Genomic DNA, 23816 nt, shown 5'->3' on the forward strand with positions numbered 1-23816 from the left:
TGCCCTGGTTTTGGCAGCTGGAAGCCCTGAGGGGGGGTGGGCTGGACCCTGTGGGTGTTTGTAGAGTCCTCACAGGTGTCACGAGGAGAGGGAATGGGTGCCTCAGCTCAGGTATGCTAAATATTGGTGTTCCCCATCTTCAGAAAAAGAATCCAGAGCAAATAGGTTCACTTGCAATGCCAGTATCAAATGGAGAGGTGTGCACAGTTAGGAGATAGAACCCACACCCTTTCTCCCTCTTTTGCTCATTAAGAAAATCCTAATTGTCCATTTTTCTGGATAGAGCTACAAGCTCTGTTTATCATATTTTGTTCATCCAAGTGCAGCACCATGCATTGCAAACATTCTCTCTCCCCACAGCACCCTGCAGACAGGACTTTTCCCACCAGAGAAGTTTCACTCCCTCCCCTTCTGGAGGCTCCTTTCCTCCCCTGCCTGCCAAGCCCCTGCAGCAGCCTCAGGCACACTCATCTCCCTCTGTGGTTTCCTGGCCATGGTCAGCCAGAACCACAACCAGCTGTCCCACTTGGCTGTGCCTCAGGGACACTGCTGAGCACAGCCTGTCCCCAGCCCCAGACAGTCAGGGAAGGGGCTCAGGTGCTCCCTCCCCTCCTGCATCCCTGGTGACCCCTCCAGGTGTGCTGGGACAGCTGATGGCCCTGCCTGGGTGTGTCACTAATTGCAGGGAGCTGTAGGATGAGATGTGCTGGGGCAGCAAGGGCACAGCACGGTGGAGGCTGAGCTTTGCTGGAATTCAAGTGTCCTTTGAGAAGCAAAACCTGGTCAGCAGCTCACACTCACAACTTGCTGTGAGTCAGCAACTCACATTTTCAATTCTGAAAATTACAGAGCCACAGCATCAATTAGGTTGGAAAAGACCTCTGAGGTCACCAAGTCCAACCTGATCAAACACCACTGTGTCACGCAGACCAGGGCACTGAGTGCCACGTCCAGCCTGTCCTTAAGCACCTCCAGGGGTGTTGATTCCACCTCCCTGGGCAGCCTGTTCCTAGCTCTAATCACTCTGTGAAGAATTATTTGCCATGGCCAAAGCATAAGGACTGAATGGCCAGCTCTCCACACAACAAGGGGATTGTCCTTCCACCACAAACCAGAAAATCTCTTGGGATATGTGGGTTTTTTCAGCTAAAAGTTGACATTGCTGGGCAAATTGGACTGAGATTTTCAGCTGAAAACTCTGAAAACCAAAGAAAAGCAGATGTGTGCTGATAGAGTTATAACCTAAGACATTTACTTGGCTCTGAGATTCAGTGTCTGGATCATGCTTTTCCTTCTGCTTTCACATCTGGATGAACACAGTGTGACACCAAGGAAGGCTGATTGACATGGAAACAGAGAAACTGCCAGAGCATGTGACAAGCTGAGCCATGGCTGATGTCACTGACTTCAGGGGGAAATCGGGACTCTCTTTGGTCTTTAGCCTGACAAGCAGAGAGCTGATGCAAACCAGGGCACAGGAATGACCCCAAAACAACCACGAATATTTATTTCAATATTGAGTCTAAACTTGCCCCTTATGCTTCACAGAACTTTGGCCATGGAAGCAGATTAAGTTGTTTCATAGTGAATTTTAGCTTTTCTTTTTGGTGCAGTCACAGACTCATGCTGCTTTTGTTCTGCTCCATGCTGGGAATAACTTTTTTCTTCTAAATTAATTAACCAGCATTTTAATTTAAAATATTATTTTACACAGCAGGTTTGATCAGAGTGCTCATTTAAACCCACATTCTGTGATGGAAATACCTTCTTTATAAATACATAAAAACCTTCTTCCATAACCCAATTTTCCCCTAGAAAATGCAGCACTGCAATCTGATAGGAATTGTCCTACGTGATAGTGGCAGACTCACCCATTTTTGGAAGTTTTAGTGTGCTTTCAGCTAACTTGGAAGGATTTATGGAAATAATTGGCATCAAAGTTATTAAATGAACAGTGTGTGTAAGTGGGTGCAGCTGGCTGCCCTGCCTGTTTTCTCACCTGCAGGATCCACTCATCCTGGCTCTTGCATGTGCTGGAATTGGCTGGGAAGGTTGGGAAGGTTGGTAACACCTCTGCTTGGTGTCAGGGACACCTTCCAAGTCCCCCCAAGGGCTTGGAAAAGCCATTTATCTGAAGTGGGAATGACAGATTCTTCTTTCTGGCTGCTGGAGGTTAACACCAAAGAGTAAGAGACAGGGATCAGCAAGAGTGCACTAAGCCAGACCTGCAGAAAAAAGCCCTTTTCTGTCAGACCCTCTGCAAAATTTTGCAGGGGAAGAGGGATGGGAGCCCCCAGCATATTGTTTACAAGTTGGGAATCATGATCTGGTACCCAAATAATGGGACCTGTGGGCGACCAAACTCATCCAGGATTTTTCTCCTGGTCTAGCACTGTTTTCACACTTCTCCTTTTTTTTTCAGCCAGACTTCCTACAGAACCAGAACTTGCTTAATCATATCTCCCCACTCCCTGACCCCTGCATCCCCTTTTCCACTTGTGAACTGACCTATTAATTAAAGTCAAATCAGACACCTAACCCCAAAGACTGAGATCCCCCAAAAGCTGGAAGAAAAACCACCAGCTAAGGGGACAAGCAGAAACAAGCTCAAGCAAAAGCCACACTTGCCAAGTGGAGGCAACCTGCACATATCAACATCTGTCCTGTGCACAGCTGGCTGGGCTCTGAGCACACAGGATGGAAACAGGAGGATTTGGGAGGGAGATGGCAATAGTGATGTGGTGAAGCCAAATTGCAGGAAGGCTGGAGCTCCTGTCCCTGCTGCATGCTGATGGAAGGGTCTGGGTTTGTTCCAGGTCAGCTGGACACCACGTGCCATGCCTTGGTTGGAGAAACTGTGGTCCTGCCCTGCAGCACCAGCCCTCCTGCAGAGCTGGCCAAGTCCATGCTCTACTGGCAGATTGGCACCAGGCAGGTGGTGCACTTCTTTAAAAATGGGCAGGATTCACCCGAGGACCAGGACAAAAAATTCCAGGGCAGAACCAGTCTTTTTCCAGACCAGATGAAGTATGGCAACTTTTCCTTAAAGCTGTCCAATGTCCAGTTAGGGGATGATGCTGAATATTCCTGCATCTACAAACAGACTGAGAGCCACCAAACAAAGAAATCTACAATTAAACTCAATGTATCAGGTAAGATATATATATTTTTTTTTACTACAGAGGAGTGAGTCTGGGGCACCATTTCTTGTTGATAAGCCATATGTGGCCATTGAGAGAGATTACTTGACTTTTTAAAGCAATTTTTTCATTCAGTTTCATTCTGTTCCTTGCTTTTGTGGCAAGAATATGAGAGAAAGAAAAGATAAATCCTCTTTGTTAAGCTTCAGCACTAAAGGCAAGGCACCTGCCTCTTCCTCCTCCCTTTGAGGAAACATAATGGAATAATGTCCCCAAATGTAAGCATTTGGTTATTTATGGGTTTGTACTGTCCTTGATCCACTTTGCCCCAGAGGAACAGGAGAGTTAATGTCACTGTTTGCACGTGGGTCTGTGAAGCAGAAGTTTAATTTCTGGCAATCCAAAGTCCAGGTCACAGACCCTTTCAGAGGGATGGCAGCCAGCTGCTCCTTTCCTTTTCCCTGGCAGATGGAAGATGTGGTTCTGGTGGCATGGCTAGACAGATGCAAAAAGAATTTTTATTTTTCCTCCTTAGGAAAATGAGGGAGACCATAAAACATGTTTGGATAATGCCAAACAACTGAGATAATATGTTTGAACTACCCACAAGCATAGCCACCAGAAGGATGAGGCATTGAGTTTGACCAGCTTACCAAGTGAAAAAGAAAATCAAAAAATAAGGGATACACATCAAAACAAATTATACGTTTTTAAGGTGTCTTGCTGGAATAAATTATCTGGAAATTTTCATAGTTCTCAACCACATAAATTTACTTGTGCTTAAAACACAAAAAAATTGTTTTCAAATAATATAAACTTTTTAATATATTTTTTTAATGCACATAATTCTTGATAGAAAAATGTTTACAAAATGTAAAGTGAAATAACATTTGTTCAAAAAAATTCTAATTGAAATATTTTGCAGCTTTCAAATTGAAAAAAAAAGAAAAAGATGTTCTGAAAATGCAGAATCAAAATATTTCCATCATCTAAAGTCTGGGAGCAGTAAGGTGTCTTTGATATAATTCTGTGATCATAATTAAACTTTCAGTTTGTTTGACAAATGTAGAAAAAAAAAAATAATATTAAGCCTTATCAGTGAAACAGAAAAAGTTCAAGGCTCAACCAATTAACTTTGATTATTGTGGGGTTTTTTCCCAGCTCCACCTATGATCGAGGACCCACCTTCCCCTTCTGGTAAGGCAACACTCCTTAACTTGCTAAGTGTCTGAGTGATTATCCTGTGCTTTATTTTATATCTGCAAGGTAAAGTGTGCTGAATAGAGAGAGTCCAGCAAGCTTGGGGTGCTTGTTCTCTCTCACAAAAAACACAAAACACAATTTAAACACAAAACACAGGTTAGTATCTCCAGCACTGAGACAGACCCAGACTCAGAGGAATGCTGAAGTGCCAGAAATAATCACTAAAAAACAAGGAAGGCAGAGCCACTGGATTTTGGGAGTTAAGGCCTTTGTAAATTACCTTGGAATGAATAAATCAGGCTCATCAAGGTTGGGAGACACCTGCCAGATCATCCAGCCCCATCACCAGCCCCAGACCACATCCCAGATCCACATCCAGTGCCTCGAGCCCTTCCAGGGACAGTGGCTCCACCAGCTCCCTGGGCAGCTTATCCCAGTGCCTACACCACTCTTTCAGTGATCATTTTATTTTCTAATATCTGATCTGAATGTCCCCTGACATAATTTAAGGCCATTTCCTCTCATCCTTTCATTTGAGGAATGGCAGAAGGGACCAACCCCCACCCAATACAAAATCCTCTCAGGTAGCTCTGAAGTTATCAACCAGATCAAGAGATCTGTGGGGTCCTTTTGCTAATAAATATTTAAAAAAATACATGATTAACGACTCCACATAAGCTCTTCTGGGAAATTAAGGTAGATTTCATCAAAGGATAATATTACAAATACAGTGCAGATGTTATGATCTAGGTTTATCCATTCCAGAGAAGTTACTGCACTAAAATAATTTGTAAACACTTGTGGAGTGAATTCAATGCAGAAGGGGTGTCCAGCTTCTAGATACCATTGTCAGTAAGTTCTTCCCTAAAAATCCTCCTTGCAATCCAGATGATTCTTATTAGCATTACAAGATTTAAATTGGCACTAAACTTATAACACTTTGTCACATAAAATCAACAGCTGCAAATTTTTATTTTATTCAGTGGGGCTGGAAGATATGATCCTTTACATAGCAATTATTATATTACATTTAACATGAAAAGTTCTGCCACACTATGGCATTACAGACAGATTAGGCTGCAATAAACTCAAATAGAAACTAAGAAAGAGAAATGTCCCAGTGTATTATCTCATGATCACACAGGAAAAAAAAAAAACAACAAACCAACAGTTCTTGTGCCTGATGAGCAAAAAACAACTTGAAAAAATACAGGAAATATCCATTTTTAGACCTAAGATAGGTAGTCTAGCTGGCTTAAAGGTCATTAAATACATGAAGTTAAATTCAAGATGGTGTTATGTGTGTTCACATTACTTTATAAAAGCAAATAGAACAGGAATTAGAATATCTCCAGCTGTTACATCCCACAAGATATCAGAAATTATTGAGGGTCAAACTTCTTAATGCAGAAACAGTGGAAGATTTTTAAAACCAAATGTAAGTGGGTTGCATTTAAATGAGATAATTGTACATGTGTTTAACTCAGCCCAAACCTTCCTGACAACTACCCCTGAATATAAACTATTTCTTAAAATGGAAAGGCATTTTCATTGAGAGAGAAAAACAAATTATTGGGACAAAAGGGGAGTGTTTCACTTTGCTACAGGAGTACAAACTGATCACACCTTTGAGAGCTGATGGTTCTGGTACTGAGGATTTTGAGGGATTTGGGGATGAGGAAAGAACAAAAGCCTAACTTTATAAGTGTCATTTTTTGCAAAAAGGAAAAATATATTCCCTGTTGTCAACATCTTTTAAAGAAAATCATCAGCCACAGCTCTCCCCACCTTTTTTTTTTATTTTATTTTCAGCAATTTCTTAAGAAAGAGGGAAAAGGAATCTGTTTTATATTAGCTGTTATTTCAGAAGAGACTTAGGAAATTAAAAAATGACCTGCTGAGAACAAAGGCATTATATACAGAAACAGTTCTCACATTTCACAGTCAACCAGATCAACAAATACCACTTTTATGTAAAACAGAAACAATTTTCATCTGTTTCACTATGGGTGCATATCTGTTTGTTTGCTGCATACATTTTTTCCCCCAACTACTTTAAAGAACCAAATTTTATTTTCACTGTGAGTGTTTTGCAAGACTCCTTCTTGGTCAATAAAACTAATTTAACACTTTTTTTTTCTGGGAAAAATGAAAGGACCTGTGCCTGGAAGAAAACAAAAATGGCCAGGAGACTTGTTGCTATAACCTTACATTTATTTCAAAGCATTGCTGAGGACTGCCTGATGTTTACTTGCTCTCTACACATTAATATCACAAACTCCTTCCAGGAATGGGGGAAGCACCTGGCTAGAGATAACTTAATTGCAGTGAGATACTGACAGCTGATACCACAGCAATAGGAGCAACCCAGGTATTCAAAAATCAATATACAGCCTGTTCTTCACAGAGAAGGACTTGGAGCATTTACAGGAAAAATTATCTTCTTTTTAAGTCAGGGGTTAAAAATCTCTTTATTTGTGTTTAAGGGAGCACCTGTGCCAAGGGTAATTTGTGCCCTGTGTCCACACTGTGGGTTTTGTACCAAGAGTGGCACACAGTGCTGCTACCACCTAAAGTGTGTGTTTTAATAGTAGTTTTTTTAATATTTATTACAATTATTTATGGACTCTTAATCAAAACATGTGCCTCAGGTCCTGAGTAGGAAGAATGAAAATGTATTTTGTTGAATTTCAAGAATGAAAATGGATTTCAAATGAATGAGAATGAAAATGTATGAATCCTAAAATCATAGAATAGCTTGGGGTGGAAGGCATCCCAAAGATCTCCCAGTTCCCAACCCCAGCCATGGGCAGGGGCACTAAAGAGCTGCCTGGTTGTTGCTTTTCTCTCAGGATTTTAAACAAGGATTCTCAGTCATCCAGAAAAGTTGCTTTCATTGTTGCTGAGTTTCTGCACCTTCTCTGTGAAAAAGAAAAAATATTATTTTTCCCAGTACCTTGAGACTGTTCTATCTGGACTCTGTACAAACACACAAAAGAGAATTTTGGAAATGAGCCTGAACACATTGCTTTAAAAACAATCCTCCATCATTGCATTCATGCAAAATGTGTCGTGCAAACTTGCAATACACTTTTTTGTGTATTAGCCATCACTGAAGTTCTGACTTTCTCTTGTTTAATTTTTCAGAGCAGAATCAGCTCCCCTCTGGAAGCCCCATGGATGGGCCATGTCTGGCTCTGCTTCCCCTCTCCTTCCTCCTCCTGGGGCTTTGGCACTTGTGACAGGGGGAGCCAGCCTTGAATTTGGGAAGTTCTCCTGCCCAGAGGATCTTCCTGGGCAGGCCAGGTGTGTGGGGTCAGTGTGACATCTGCCCCAGAGCCATGGAAAAAGCACCAAGAGCTCAGAACAGAACAAACTGGGTGTTCCCATCCCACATCCTGGTGTTCCACAAAACCAAGGGCAGCAAAACTCTGAGGTGACAAGTCTGCTTTGTATCTTGGAGCCCAGCTTCAATGCTGCCAGGATGTACAGTTTATTTTGGATTGTGTGGGTTGGCTTTAATGACAGGATAAAAGGCTCACAAAACTCAGATTACAGCTGATGCTGGTGAGATCTTTTGCCTCTCATCTGCTGCCCTTCAAGACAAATGAAAGGAAGAGTGGGGGCAGCTGTGTCAGGCAAAAACTGAAAGTAGGAAGATGCTCCCATTTAGTGAAATGTAAGGATGGAAGCTTTGTGAAACTTGATTATGTGGAACTCCAGCTTCTGTTTTCACTCCTAAGCGTCATGGGCTATCAGTAAGAACCCTTTTTTTCCACACAGAAACGTAGTATTTCTTCAGCAGAAGGGTGAAACTGACTGAGAAAGAGGGTAGAAGTTCAAAAAATATCCACATAGAGGAAGGAAGTGATGTATTACTACAAAATCCACTGCTAAATAAGAAAAAAAAATCAGAAGGCTGAATCCCGTATTATCTCTTTTTTTGTCATGAAATATGGCAAAGTTGGATTCTTAAGCTGGAACTGTGCAATGAGAAATCCTTACTGTGACAATGTTACTCCTTTAAAAACAGTACCTTTGGAGGGGAAAAATATATTAAAACTCATCAGAATAATTGTAATTGATACCTATGCAAACCAAATGGGTTTATTTCTGGAAATGTTCAATTCAGGTAGCAGAGGTGTCCTGTGCAATACTTGGGTGCTGCATACAAACAATGTTGAGGAAGTGCAGAAGTTTGGTTTTTTTGAGGCCAGAAGTGCAACTACCCTGTTTCACAACCAAAATGCATCCAGAGAGCAGAACTGGTCATCAGGAGAGTCTGAACACATCCCTGTTGCTGAAGGAGGAGCAGGGGGAATGATTCACAAAGATGCACAAAGTCACTTCCACATGGAACAGTTGCACCTTTTTTGGTTTTTTTTTCCAATGGAGAGATAAGATTGTTTTCACAAGGAAGGGTCAGAATAAATCAGCTTAAAATGGATGTAAAGTAGACAGTTACTTCTGAATTTCTTAACTAAAGGCCCTTTCCCTATGGTGGATAAGAGAAATAAAATCCCACACACTGCCTGTGCTGGTGCTGGTGGAAGCTCAGCTCATATTTGGCTACCCTGCATACAGAGCAGCTCAGTGGAACAGCTGGGGTCCAACTGCACAGAGAGATTTGTCTTCATGAATTGTACACACTGTGATTGTCTTTTTGTGTCCCACCCTCCAAATGTTTGCTTCAGATTTTGTGTATTTTTCAATACACAATTTGATTACAAATAAATACCTGAAATAAAACCAAAAACCCTGATGGGAGCAATCACTTGGTCTATAAAAGTTCTTTATTTGCATTCCAGTTGTTCCTACAGTTAGAGAGGCTCCTCTGCAATCAGAAGGTTTAAAAGGTAACATCTGTGTAGTTTTGTTGGCCTTAAAAGCCTGGACTGCCTGCCCTTCTAAAAATCTAATAGCCATTTCAGCAGCCCAGCATTTCTCAGGAAATGTTGAATCCCAGAATAGTTGAGGCTGGAAAGGATCATCAAGTCCAACACTTGACTCAACCCTGCCAAGTCCACCATGAAACCATGTCCTCAGAGCCTACACATCTTTTAACTCCCCCAGGGGTGGCAGTTCAGTTAAAGAATCTCAGCATTTTGGTGCCAGCAGTGTGAGGACAGACCCTCTCCTGTGTCCAGACATGGCTCTGATGGATCAGCAGGCAGAGAGACACTACAGACAAATTCCCTTGCCAGCAGTGCCCTTGGCCAGAGGGCTGCCAGGGAAAAACAGTCTGTCAGGAGCAAGGACATCAAACCATATCTAATTTATATGCTAAACTCTATGGTTTGGGTCACACTTGAAAAGAAATGAGGAGCCAGTGGGTTTTTGGAGCAAATTTCCCTTTTGCAAAGGGATGTTGAAACAGCACATCCTGAAATAATTTGCTCTAGCTTTGCTAATTGCATTCCCACATAGTGCTGTATGTAGCAACAGTCCAGACTGGAACTATAAAATTCCTTAGTCATAGCACTGACAGCCACATCAAAAAAGACAAGGTCACATCTTTTAGCCAAGGCAGATGGATTTTTTTTTTTTTTTGGAGGTGCAGGTGTGGTGACATCCTCCCCTCCTTTCCCTTCTCTTCTCTTCCTTTCGCCTTTTCCTTAAACCTTTTCTTTCAGCCTTTCTTTTCTAAACTATGGCCAAATTTTGGGTTTATATGTCATCCCAAGTGCCTTCCAGTCACTTTACATATGACATCTAAAACTCCCTCTGCCCCAATTCCTCCCTTTCCCCTCCCCACATCAGTTCACCAGCTCTGCCTTTCATCCCTTCTGGATCAACAGCCACTGTGTGAATGCTGATTTAGCCTGTGCCAATTACATACTAAGAACAGCATGGAGTTCTACATGGCTTTAAAAAGGTGATTCCATACTTCTTGAGTATGGAAAGAGGTTTGACACAAGTCACAAAAGAAAGTTGAAACAGCAAAAAACAAATAAAACAAACTTAAACCAAAACAAAAATATTCCCACACCTAGTTTATAATCACTTTTTCTCTTCGGGTTTTTTTTTTTTTCCCTAAATGCTTTTTTTGTCTCATCCTTTGAGAAGAAAGAACTATCAGAAATGTATCACTGCACACAATACACTCAGGGTATGGCATAAGAACACAGGCCAAACAGTTTCCTTAAAAGCAAGAATTTTAAGAATGAGGATCTGGAGCAAACAAATGAAGTTGAAGGGGAGGAGGAGAAGGAAGTTCATGGCATTTTCCAAATAATTACACTTACTGATGCCAATCTTTTTTGCCTGCCAAAAATTGCTGTGCTGGGCTTCTTGGCCAGAGATGGGGAAGAGAGACCAAGCCAGGGCATGAGTGGTGCAAGGGCAGTAGCAAAAACTGAGCTGCAAGGACCCAGAGGATCCTGGCAGGGCTGTGCTCAGTACTAAAGGACAGAAGCAACCCCAAGAGCCACCTGCAGTCCTCCCCAAGTAATTCCCCCAGGACACTGGAGGATGCTGCTTTTCACCTGCCCTGCTTCATTGGCATCCCTGCCCACCAGGTACTGGTAGATGTGATGCACTGAAAAATTTAATGTAAATAGGTTTATGATGTAAACTGTTATGTAAATAGGTTATGTAGATTGTAAAACCAAATATGCAAATAGTCTTAAAATTGCATTTAGGGAATCCAGAGAGGTAGCACAGGGTCCCTCTGCACAGCCCAGATGCACCTTTATTGCTGGAATGAAGAGAGGACTTCTGCTGCCTTTTTTTCACAGTGCCCTCCAACAAAGTAGAAGAAAAACACAAGGAAATCCATTTCAGTAACACCTGCATGGCAAAAGCAACCTTGCAATTTCAGCCCCAAATCAGAGCATTTCACAGGAATCCCTTTATGGCACAGAAGGGAGGCAAACTTCCCAATTGCTTTAAACCTAGAATACACTAATGCAGAAATCTCACTGGTAGTATTTTCCCAGTGACAAGTCATATATATAAAGGCCTTTAGATACAGGCAGCTCAAAGCATTTTTATAAATTCAGGGAGTTCCCCAACACTATCCCTGCACAGTGCTGGAAAAGGGTTATTCCTGGATTAGGAAGAGAAAGCTGAAGCAGTGCTAATTTTTCCAGCTGGCATTGTTGACAGATCAAAAACCTGAGTCAAGATTCCTCACTTTGTTTTGTGCCAACAGCAGGAGAAACTTCCTAGATATTGTTTTAGACAGTATTGGGCATTTATTCTATCAAAATCATAATTTCTTGGTCATAAACTGAAAAATTTTAGAAGTCCAATCATGTAAAAGGACTGATGCATTCATTCTCAGAGTGTATTTTGAAATAAAACCCTTGTAATAACTGTACAAGAACAGACAGTTTTAGTAATAGGTCCAGTATAAACATGTGAGCTAGATTATATACTACTTCATTTCCACCAAAAAAAAAAAATTGTAGAACTCAGTTTTTATAGCTGTTTTGAAAAGTTACTGAAAAAATTAGTGTTAATAGATTATCACCTGTAAATCAAGCCCATTAAAATTGGTTTGTAAAGCCATGACATGAAGAAAACTCTGATGCTTCCATGTTTTTTAAAATGCTTCACATGGCATAAACTTTTTATACTTGAGTCCACATACTGTGCTGTTGGGAAAATATAATTTATTTCCTTGTTGTATCATCCATCTGCCTTTAAATTTGGTTATTGCTGTGATTTCTGTGTGTTGCTCTGTGCTGTGTGAGCTGTGTGACTACAGAAGGGCCTGGGTGACCTCTAAACATTGTTTGCAACTCTCCTTTTTTATGACTCAGTTTTGCAGCAGCACTTGGGATATTTAAACATCCCTGTTTATTGTATTTTCCCAGGCCTGTACTTCATGCCATTCCCAGTTGTTATCTACAGCCACCATTTCAATTTCCTGCAAGTGAACTTTTGAGTGACCAGCAGACTTTGAGTTGTCCTTCTTTGGCTGGGTGATGACACAGGAAATGTCTGTCTTGAAAATTCCCTCACTGTGCAGAATGTGAGGAGCACACAGTCTGGACTGTGCCCAGTTCTTGTGTCTTCCAGAGTTTCACTGGGAAACAAGAGGGATCTCTTTGAAAACTAAGGAACACAAAAAAAATCACACATTTAAGGAGTGATCTCCACTTCTCTCACTTGCAGTACCTTGGTGGCCCACACCTACATATTCCATATGGCAGGAGCATATGGCTGATAATATGTTACATTAAAGAAATTTTAAGAGGTCTTTGGACATTATTATTGCCAAAGAATGGCTGTAAAGGACTTTTATTTTTGGCAGTGACACTGGTAAGAGACAACAAGGAGTTAGTTTGATTATTTTTTTCTAAGTTCACAGCAAGGCCAGATTAACTGGTTAATGCATTCCTCTGTCAGCTCCCTTCAGCTTCGTGTGATGCAGGAGAAATGGCCCATAGAGAACATCAGCAGGAAATTAATGTGCACACATTTGATGAATCACAAAATGGTTTGGTTGGAAAGGGCCTTAGATATTATCCAGTTCCTACCCCCTGCCATGGGCAGGGACACCTTCCACTGGACTGGAATTTTCACCATTAATTCAGCTAAGCCTGAGGGCAGTCATTCCATAGCCTGACACCCAGAAGTGGAACAAAGAGTACTGAAAACTACTGAAAACAAGCAAGGAAGGTGATGATTTTTAAATACACAGCAGGAAATCACATTGCTACAATCTTCACTGCAACTTCTGTTTCAGCTTTTGGGATAGTCCCAATCTAGCCCCTTCTCTTCCACTCTCTCTTTTTCTGCAGAGATGTTACCCACCACTGGAATCACCCTGGAGAAAATAACCAAATATCAGCTCCTTAATTCTCTTGAGGGCTAAGGTTCACCCATTCCATAAGCAAGCTTCCCCTTGGGCATTTGAAGCCACAGGAAGAAGAAAACCAGATCAAACAAAAGACTCAAGCCCTGGACTGCAGGCAACTCTTAATTATTTGCAGGTGGAGGATTATCTAAGTTCCCACCCTGAAAAAAAATTTAAGTGCATACTCACACATATAAAATCTGCTAGCTTGCAAAGCCACAGACACTTCAAGAAACAGTGTGTGTCCTTCCAGGGATATTTCTAAAAGTCCTTCCCAACAAACCTTCATTTTCAGTCACATTGGTCATAATACCACTAGTGTTGAAATAAAACCCAAACAAGAAAATGAAACAAAAAAAAAGCCATCCTGATCAAAAAACCCCAAACCTCACTGCGTACCTTTATGACTTTATACTGTACTTTTCTTCATTTTTTTTCCAAGATATCTATATGGCAGGAAAGGGCTAGAGCTTAAATGATGTGCATTTACTACTATATTTTCAGGGGGATAAATAACTGCTGAAGAAATGAATCTTAACAACACAGCAGGACAAATGCATTCATTGCAATGGAATTGGATGTCCTATCTATTATTGTGAAGCTAGAAGGAAGAAATAATTGTTTTAGTTTCCATATGGGTCCAAAATATCTAAAAAGCTTTCCTACAGAACTGTCCCAGGTTATTGTCCCTGGTAAGTGGAACCATACACAGAACATTGTTCACCAAGTGCCCTCTGCTGGCTTTCTATTCCCCCAAAAAGTGTCTCTTGTAACCACAAACCAAAGGGTAAAAAACAAAACAGGCTTCTCAAACCCCGACTCTCATTTCTGCTTTTAGAAGAGAAAAACACCGCTGCCAAATCTGTGAACAATGCCACAGCCAGCAGAGAAACCTTTCATAAAACGGGGTTTGTGTGAGAGTCAGTGAGACAAAAGGGGACAGGCAGAATCACAGCTGAGGCAGAAACTCCTCCCAGCCCTGCAAGTTAATCCTGCCAGCACTAGAAAAGCAACTCGAGCAGCAACACAATTATTACAACTCCCTTTCAGCAGCACAAAGCTCTTAAATGCTTCCCAAAGGATAAGAAATGTCAGGATAAGCCAGGTATTGCATGACTCCTGGTGGAGGCTTCAAGAAGCCTCTTTCACTTCTTATTTCTGGTGGCATTTAGCAAAACATATTAATCATAAAATCCTGCCCACTTGGCTGAAAGTAGTAAACCCCTCACCAGCATCAATCCACTCTATGGAAGGAAAGGAAAATCCCAGTTTGCAGACAAATCTCTAATAATAATCTCTAAATGTATGTGGAATTTCCCCTCCAAATTTACACTGGCTGAAAGCCAAAATGACAACCCTACATCTTCCACCAAAATTAAAACACTTAGCAAACAAACACAACCAAAAAAACCCACACCACCAAATCCTTGAAAAATGTGTGTATCAGAGGTTTCTATTCAGTACATTACTGGGAAATCAGAGAGAATTTAAAAAATGAAAGGCAATTCTGGTCTATGATACTTTCTCTCTTAAAAAAAAACCATTCTCTCTAAATTCAGACAAATTAAAAAAGAAGGGTAAAAGGAGTTGAGGACTTTAAAGAGGCATCATCTGGATGATCCAACCACCAACTTCCCACATCTGCTCACTGATGGTAACAGCAATTTCTTTGAAAGATCATCTTTTTTCTCAGGGCACCTGAATCTGAAGATTGAGCATCTAAGGAAGCTTTGTGCCACCACATCTTCATTACTAGGAACTGTAGATATGAGAAATCTCAAATTCCAGCCCTCAGCTCTGCTGTGGGGAGGGAGTTCATGGGAAGGTTTTGCCCAGAGTTGAGTTCTTGCAGCAGAGGAAGGTGCTGTTAGCACAGGCACAGCAGCTGCTCTTCCACCCTGGGGATTTCAATGCCATTTCTGTTGTGTGATACTCTCTTACCAATTTTCCTTTAAACCTCCTGCAGATGTGGGAAACACATGCACTTTAAAATGTTATCACATGTTATATGAACAATGACCTCCCATCCTCTGCTAAGCCTCTGTGCATAAAATTGATCCTAAAAATATCCACTTTATACAGTGAAGCTCATGAAGGGGTGTTTTTGCACTGAGTTATATAGTGGCAGTGTTCTAAATTGTTTCTTACCAACTTCATACTGAAAATTTAATGAAGAATTTGATGCATATGCAAAAAAAGGTTACAGAGAATGTCCAAAATCCACTTCATGATCCATGTCTACTTTCACAATGACTTGGTGTCTGTGTGATTCCCTTATAACCTCACTGGAGTCGGTGATCTGCACAGACAATCTCTGAAATCCCCCAAGAAAACAGTGCCAGCAATGAAGTACAAATTCAAACCTTCTACATCCAAATGTGACTTTTTTCTTTTAGTGAACAAAAATTAATCATTAGGAGGCTCCAGAAGCAAAAATGCTTATTCCCTGAACCCTGACTGAGCAAGCTGAGCATGGCCAACACTCACACTCAAGCTCCCCTTTATTCACCCCAATAAAAAAATGTCACCCCACTCCCCTGGCAAGTGTACAGCCACAAATGGCATTTGCCATAAGCAACTCAATTTAAGACTTGTAGATTCATTTATAAGCACACAATTCTCCCTTGAATATACAGGTTCACTTCATCAAGTCTGTAATGGAAGACAAATTTGAAGGTAAGGGGTGTAATTTTGCTTGCTTGGTTGTTTGAACTTGAAAAATATTCAAATAGAAATGCTCAATACAAAGTGACAACTTGGAAAAGGTAGACAAGGTTCTGCTGGATTCTATATGGAAAAAAATGCACAAAATTGGTGAACTGAGAAGCAGAAAAAACTGCTAAAATGTATCAACCAGTGTAAGTTATCAAAGGCAGCTCCCAAATAAAAGTGAAAGGACAAAAATAAGATAAAGGCAGAAATTTATTTACTTATACATCATTATTCCAGACATACAATAATACTTCTTTGGAGAAAGCTTTATGACCCTAAAGCAGAGGAAGTTAGGATAATCTGAGATTGTTTATTCCATTCACTACCTGTCATACAATTGCTTTAACAGAGGTGCTGTCCTTAGGAGTTGTGCGTCACGTCAGCAGATATTATTTTCTTCTTCAGTTCAAGACCTTTTAACTCTAATGGGCCAATGGATGAGTTTCTCAAAGTGCTACTGTTGTGGCAGTTGTGTCCTGCTGCTGATTGGTGTTTCTTTGTGAAAGCAGAATTCTTCAAAATGGAAACAAAATCTTTTCATTAATACTGAGTTAAATCAAGATGTGGAAGATGGCATTTCCCTCAGCAGATGACCCTGGCTGTTAGTTCCCAGTCACAGGCCTGAGCTTAGGCACCTTGAACCATGCATTCATTCCTCTCACCTACCCTCAGCTTCTGAAAGCTTTGAGTCTCTTTTTTCCCCCCTTAGAGCTGGTTTGACATTGATGTGTTGGGAAGACTTTGTTTCAGAACACATCCAGTCATCTCTCTCCAGATGGAAAAGCTCAAGAAAATGCTCTGTGTCTCAGCACAGGCTCCTTGTCCCCTGCAATGCCTCTCTCTCCAAAAGGCATGGAAAATCCTGCAGCTGGGAATCAATCAGCTTCATATCAGCATTCACTAGAGTCTGAACAGGACAAGCAGGTGCAAATGTCTCCATTGGTCCATGATATGTTTGATACTATGTCCTAAATTTAAATATTTCTGATTTTATTTGCCAGTTAATTTTAGTACATTCTTTACCATTGCCCCAATGCCATCAAAGATATGGTGCAATGCTGTTTCACACATAAATGCTGGGGTGGTCACCACCTTATTTTTTGTATCCACATGAGCTTCGTACAAAGGAGTTAAGGAAAACACAGCACTTGCAGATGCTGCCTGCAAAATGAACCAGCACTGTGACAAAACCTCACAGCTCCACTATTCTATAAAAACTTCCTCCAAATATGTGATACCATCCAGCTGTAAAGACAGCTGCTACCTATACTCCAAGCTATGATGAGGTATTTTTGCCAGAAACCTGTGGAAACACCAGAAAACCTACAAAATTCACTGATGATAGTAAAATGTCTCTGAGTACAGCCTGCAGCATCAGATTTCTGGAAAAGTATAAGAATCTCATAGAGAACTGACCATCTGTAGCCCACACCAGTTTTATGTGCAAGTTCATCCAGCACTTAGTGTATTACTGGGTGTCCAGGGGAGCTGACTGAGAACAATTTCTAACTCCCAGTGTGGAGTTACACAGCAGTTACAGCAGTAGTTACACAGCTGTGTACAGGAGAGTTTCTAACCCTGCACTGCAATCTGCTACCCACTGCACATTCCCATGAAAATCTATGTGGAAAAGCACAGATCCTACATGTGCTCATTCCTTTAATGACACATTTCTAAACTGTCTCCCAGCATGGAAATTACCAGGAAAGGATATGGTTACTTCTTTCACACAGTGCTTTGCTCCCAGCTCTTTGATGGCTCCTGCAGTCCCAGCATAAGGCCACTTGCCTCCTTCCTCTTCTTCATGGCCCACAGTCACCTCAGCACCAGAGAGCACCTTTGCTGCCAGCACTGGAGAAATGCAGCACAGGCTGCAACAGAAGGAATTGTAAGAGCAATTCTACAACAGCACTATTCCAGAACTTTCTCACAACTGACAAGATTCAAATGGACACAGCTTGAAAATCTGAGACACACCACAAGGAAACTTCTTCTTAGCATTCCCTCAACCTCTCCTTCGACAAACACCTACACATATAAATCTAGAAAAATACATTTAAGAAACAGGCTAAAAATGATAAAAACAGAAGATACTTTTTCCAGTTCCAACAACAGCTGCACATTTCAACAAGACACAGGTTGTCTCCAAGCTCCCACTTTCACACAAATGCCATCCAACTCACATACATACCCAATAGGTTTGCCTGCTTTGTGGAAGTCTTTCAGGACTCGCTCAACTTCTCTGTTCACCTTGCAGTCCTTCCCATCAACAGCAAAGGTAGATCTGTCACAACAAGAAACTTACACAAAGCTCAGTATAAACCTACAAACAGAGGTATTTGCCTATCTGCTGTGAAACTGGCTCCAAAGGATCATCCCAAACTTAACAGCTACTAAAAAATTGGTTAAAAACACTCTGAAGATGACCATCAATGCTTTAGCCAAAATGTCTTTCTTCTAAGACTTTGATCTGCCAGAAAGTTCCTTATTTAATAAAAGCATCTCAAAATGAGAATTATCAAATCAGCTTTCTAGGATAACTGAGAAGTTGAACAGCAATCTTTTCAAAGAAGAAAAGTATGTAAGAAGAAAAGGGAAGTAACATTCACGTTTCTCAAAGTCAACAAAAAAAGCATCTCAGTAGCAAGATAATCAGTATTCCACATGGCTAACACTTTTTGTTCCCTTTTTTTTTTTTTTTGAGACAGCTGTTGTTTTATAATTATAAAGCAACAGGGGATTTTTTTGGTAGGCAGAGAAAGAAACAGAATAATAACACAACAAGCACCTGAAACCATTCAAGTTTTACCTTCATTTCCCTCAGACCCAAAAAGGAACACCACTAGGGGGAGGAAAAAGGACTTCTTAATGTATTATCTAAACTCTTGAATTCTCATCAACATTGTCCAGAGAATTTAAAACAAGACAATGACAAGATTTTGAAAGGAGTATCCTTATAAATTAGGACTTACATATGTAGTAAATAAGGTCATTTATGGATATTGTGTGAATCTTGTTTCACAGAATGACAGAATGGTTTGTGCTGGAAGGAACCTTAAACATCATCTTATTCCAACTCCTTTACCATAAGCAGGGACCAGGTTGCTTTGAGCTCCATCCAACCTGTTCCAGTGCCTCACCACAGCATGCAGCTGCTTCTTCCTATCTCATCTAAACCTACTCTCCTTCAGTTTGAAGCCATTCCCCCTTGTACTGTCACACCAGACCCTTGTAAAAAGACTCTTTCCATCTTCTCTGTACATTTCTTTCAGGTACTGAATGGCTGCAGTAGATGAGCCCAAAGCCTTTTCTTTGCCAGGCTAATTATGCATAGTTAATTGTGAATATTTAGTTGAGGAATCTGAGGCTTAGTTGGCACTCACAAGTTTTTGGCAGCTCCAAATCCACCGGGGAATATCACAGCATCATGGTCTGCTGTAGTGAGCTTAGCCAGGCTTGTGATTTTACCACGAGCAATTCTTGCAGATTCCACTAAAACATTCCTTGAACAACCAGAAATAAAACAATGTGATTAATTAAGCATTTGCACACAGAACAGTGTAAATACAGTTTTGCAGAGGAAGAAGAGGAGGGTGAGGAAGGGAGGAAGCAAGAACACTGGTATTTAGTAACTGAAGTTATTCATGGTTCTGGGAAACACAGGCACTGACAGACTATATAATCAAGTCCAGAAAACTCATGTAATATCTTCTCTCCAACAAAACCACCACAGCTGGCATAAAGCTACCAAAGGCATTCAGCCAAATGCTGCAAGAGGCACTGCAGGCTGTTACACCTGAAGAATGCCCAGCACATCCCAGACTTACCTTGACTCAGCTTCAGCTGGTTGCCCTTTACTGTGGTCAATGACATGCATCTGAGGCACATCTGGAGCATACATCTGAACCTCAGCTCCCCCACGGCTCAGGTGCACCAGGACACTACAAAAATGGAGATACAGCATGCAGAAAACTTTAAGGGAGAGGCTCAACCTGATTGCTAAATCTGCTATAAATATTCCACCAACTGACTTTGAAAGATGAGGAAAAACATCCTACCAAAGCAAGCAACCAGGCACAACAAAAACTTCCTTTTTCCAAGTCCCCAGGTGTTATGAAAGAATCCCACAATTAACATAGCCATTAACATTTAATCTAGGTCTAGGTGACACATCTCTTATTAATTCACAGTGAGAGTTAATTCCACTTAAGCATTAACAATTCTACTGTTAGATTTAGCCCCAGGAATGAAAACTCAAGTGGTTCTGAAATTAAGTCTGTATTTTACTCTCCTGAGATTGAATCTGGAATTCTGAATTTCTATTTCTGAAGAGTCTCTCTCAGACTCATTGTTCTGGTATCACATGCACAGTGCTGCATCTTTGGACAAAAGATGAATCACAAGAATGCAGCCTGAGCTCACAATTATGCTGTGAGAAAACTGTGAGAAAGGTTCATCATTCAGCTCTCAGGGTAATTCTTATGGCCAGAGACAGGAAAACTAAATTAAACAAACTGCTGCAATGTAATGGAGACTTTTCTGGAGCCCACAGTCCCAAAAGGAACTTACGCTGATGCCTCGTGGATTTCTGTGCCATCGTAGACACCACAGCCAGACAGGACCTGCAGTGAGAAAACAGAGTACTGCAGCTGACACAGAACTCCCCACAGGATCTTTCACAAGGTAACATTTTTAAAATAGTTAACAAATGACAATTTAACAAGCTCTTACTATGCCAGTGAACACTATGCTATTAGCACTGGGGTCACCACTTGACACACTGCAGAACTGGTATTTCCTATTTATAGCAACCCACCACAGGGCTCAGAAATAACCACTATTTATTTCCTGGCTTATATATTTATACCACAGCTAATAAACTGACATGTTAACCCTTAGTATGTTTTTATTGTGCACACAGTGGGTTATTCTGAGTGTCATTCATCTTTCTTATGAAGTGTCCACATCCATGTGAAACACTTTCTCATCCAGCTGCACATCAATCAGAAGAGGGACAGAAATGCACTTGAGGTGGCACTTAAAATAAACTACTTTACCTGCTGCTGTATTTTACCTGAGCATCAGAGATCAACAGCTAAATCACTTTCAAAGCAATAATATAATTCTGCTCTATTAGCCTTGCTTTTCTTTAACAATGTGGAAATACTACTTTTAATTTTTTATACACACCAGAGAATAAAAAGCACAAAGCAGTCAGTTACCCTTGTGTGGGTGGAGAATCTGACAATGTAGAAAGAGAAAAAAAAAATTTTAAGCCACTTTAAGAATCAAACAAGACCAAAAAAAAATCCAAAGGTTTTCAAGTTCCTAAAAGTATACAGATGAACTCTTTTGGGGCTTTTTGTTTGGCTTTTTGTTCTGAAAGAAAAAATCCAGTAAAGAAGTCAATTTCCTTTTCTCTTTTTATTGTTTTGGTTTTTCTTACTTTAATCTCTTCCTTCCTAGTTTTTCCCCAGCTGTTTCTTTTTTTGAAGCTTGAGAGTTTTTAAACATAGATACATGAATAGAAACAACTGAAAAGAAACTCACAACTGAAAAGAAACTCATAACTGAAAAAAATCTTAGCTGGTAATGTCAGACTTGAAGGGACTTTCAGGTCACAATACCCAGGTGTCTACTACCATGGGCACCCACCAAATATCACCATCACTTCACCAAATCAGCAAGATACATGAATGTTCTTCTGTCCATGTTGATCCTGTTCTGATATTTAAGAGCTGTCTTTTACTTCATAACTTCTTGTTTTCTCTTTCATTTAGTTTATAGTGAATAAACAGACAAGCAACTATGATAAAATTATGCTCTGTGAGCAACTTTTTTTTTTTTTTTTTTAATTTCAGTGAAACCAAAATACTGAAGCATTATTATTGTATATAAAAACTCTTCTGTTATTTCAGTACCTGCTTGGTAACAAATTTGTCTTTTACCACAGACAAAAATTCACATCACTAATGTAGAAAATCACATTTGTTTTCCCAGCTCTATTTAAAAAGCTGTGACTTGCTAAAATGACACCATTCCTGTTGGGTTACTTTTTAGCCATTTGGACCAGCATTCTGCCCTTTCCCAAGCCAGTTCTGCCCCAAACAGATTTCTTCATGATGCTAATGCCTTCTTATTCCTTTATGTTTAATGCTGTCTAGACTAGGCAAAGTTCAAGCTTCAAAGACTGTCCACTGAGTTCCAAAGCTGTGTATCCATTTGGAACACCACGTCTCTTTTCCTTTGGCAATCTGTAGCTTTTCCATCTCCTTGCTTTCTTCTCTATTTCTAACATGTTTTATGCCCTTCCTGCCATAAAGCATAACTCAATTTAAATATACTCACTGCCAGTACCTCACCCAGTAACACCATAAACTATTTCAAGTGAAATCCTCCTGGGCTCCTCAGCAAAAAAGAGACATGGATCTGCTGGAGTGGTTTCAGTGGAGGGCAGTGAGGATGAGTGAGAGACCGAGGAATCCTACAGGGAAAGGCTGAGGGAGCTGTTCAGCTTCAAGAAGAGATGGCTGAGAGGAGACCTCATTAATGTGTACAAATATCTAAATAGGGGGTGTCAGAGGATGGGACACGCTCTGCTTGGAGGTGCCCAGCAATGAGATGAGAGGAATGGGCACAAACTAATGCAAAGAAAGTTCCACCTGAACATAAGAATTTCCTTCCTGCGCAGTGACCGAGCATTGGGACAGGTTGTCCAAGGAAGGTACGGAGTGTCCCTCAGTGCAGATACTCCAGAAGTGTCTGATGCAGCCCTGTGCCCTGTGCTCTGTGCCCTGTGCTCTGTGCCCTGTGCCCTGTGCCCTGTGCTGGCTCTGCTTGAGCAGGAGCCTGGACCTGGTTTAACTGCGCTCCCTTCCAGCCTCACCCATCCTGCCATTCTGTGGTTCTTCCCAAGCCAACTCCAGACCAACAAAAACTACAGACACCAATTTTTTACATGTTTCCCACTCCTGGTCTGGTTTCCTCCAGGTTTCTGAACTGTAAGCAGGCTTGTCTTCTCGAATTCAGCGTCTCTCCAGCGGTCGCAGCCAGCAGGGGAGGCTTTCCCAGGCCGTCCCCTCGCCGAACCCTCCCCAGCACCGGCCCCAGCGCCGGAGCGACCCCGGCTCAGCGCCGAGGGTGCTGTGGAGAGCCAGACAGCAAAAACACAAACACACAAACAAAGGCTTCTCCTCAGCGCTGCCCCGGCCCGCGCTCCCCCATTACTCACCACAGCGACGCGGGCGGCGCGGCAGCGCCGAGCGGAGGAGTGGAAGGAAGCGAGGCCGCCGGGCGCTGCTCGCCGCAGAGCCGTGCACAGCGCCGGGGCTCGGGAGGGCAGCATGGCTGAGGCGGGGGAACCGGGAAAGGGAGCGGGGGAGCCGGGAAGGAAGGGGAGCGGCTGAGGCCCACGGGAACCGCGATGGCCGCGCCCGGAGGCCGCTGCGCCCTTGGCGGCGGCCCCTGGCGGCGGGGAGGAGCCGCCTCAGGCCGGGCTCCCGTCCCGGCCCTCGCCCTCCGGGAATGGCTGCGGTGGGAAGCGGAATGAGGGCAAAAAGATAACGGTGCGGAAATTATAGGGGGGAAATAAGCAAGGTGGCAGAGGGTATAAAACTGGGAGGAGTTGTTGGGTCCTTCGAGCGCACGGAGGGCCTGCAGAGAGACCCTGATAAATCAGATAGGCAATCACCATGTGTATGAAGTTGGGAAGTGCTGGATTCTGCTCCTGGGATGGGACAATCCTGGATGTGTGGACAGACTGGGGAATGAAAGGCTGAAAAGAAAAGTATTAAACTATCAGGCTGTCCAGAGGAGGGCAGAGAAGATGGTGAAGGCATTGAGGAGAAGCCTTGGGAGAACTTGGACTATTCAGCCTGGAAGGGACTGAGGGGGGACCCCACTGCAGTTACTTTTAATCATACCTCTTGTCTATTCCAACAGTGAAAAGTGGCCAG

The 23816-nt window shown here is 41.8% G+C and overlaps 2 protein-coding genes across 3 annotated transcripts in view; one reads left to right on the plus strand and one right to left on the minus strand.

The window, feature by feature from the left end:
* Positions 1-14526, plus strand: part of LOC306803276 (V-set domain containing T-cell activation inhibitor 1-like) — a 37330-nt gene extending 22804 nt beyond the window's left edge. Inside the window, exons 5-7 of one of the 2 annotated variants that reach the window (XM_079308503.1) lie at positions 2817-3152; positions 4302-4337; positions 13094-14526. In XM_079308503.1, coding sequence (XP_079164629.1) covers positions 2817-3152; positions 4302-4337; positions 13094-13167 — 446 coding nt within the window. In that variant the 3' untranslated portion in view covers positions 13168-14526. Of the gene's footprint in view, positions 1-2816; positions 3153-4301; positions 4338-7490; positions 9705-13093 lie in introns of those variants that run through there. The other variant, XM_079308502.1, reaches the window with a different exon arrangement.
* Positions 14527-16053: 1527 nt separating this feature from the next.
* On the minus strand, positions 16054-23296 carry GATD3 (glutamine amidotransferase class 1 domain containing 3). The gene is made up of 7 exons (XM_079320562.1): positions 23093-23296; positions 20431-20483; positions 19689-19802; positions 19245-19364; positions 18053-18145; positions 17576-17732; positions 16054-16980 (listed from the first exon to the last, which is right to left on the minus strand). Exons 1-7 carry the CDS (start codon positions 23204-23206, stop codon positions 16852-16854), a joined length of 780 nt encoding a protein of 259 aa, XP_079176688.1. The 5' UTR covers positions 23207-23296; the 3' UTR covers positions 16054-16851.
* Between the last annotated feature and the right edge of the window lie 520 nt (positions 23297-23816).

This window comes from Erithacus rubecula (genome assembly GCF_903797595.1).
Source record: "Erithacus rubecula genome assembly, chromosome: 1".
Taxonomy (NCBI): domain Eukaryota; kingdom Metazoa; phylum Chordata; class Aves; order Passeriformes; family Muscicapidae; genus Erithacus; species Erithacus rubecula.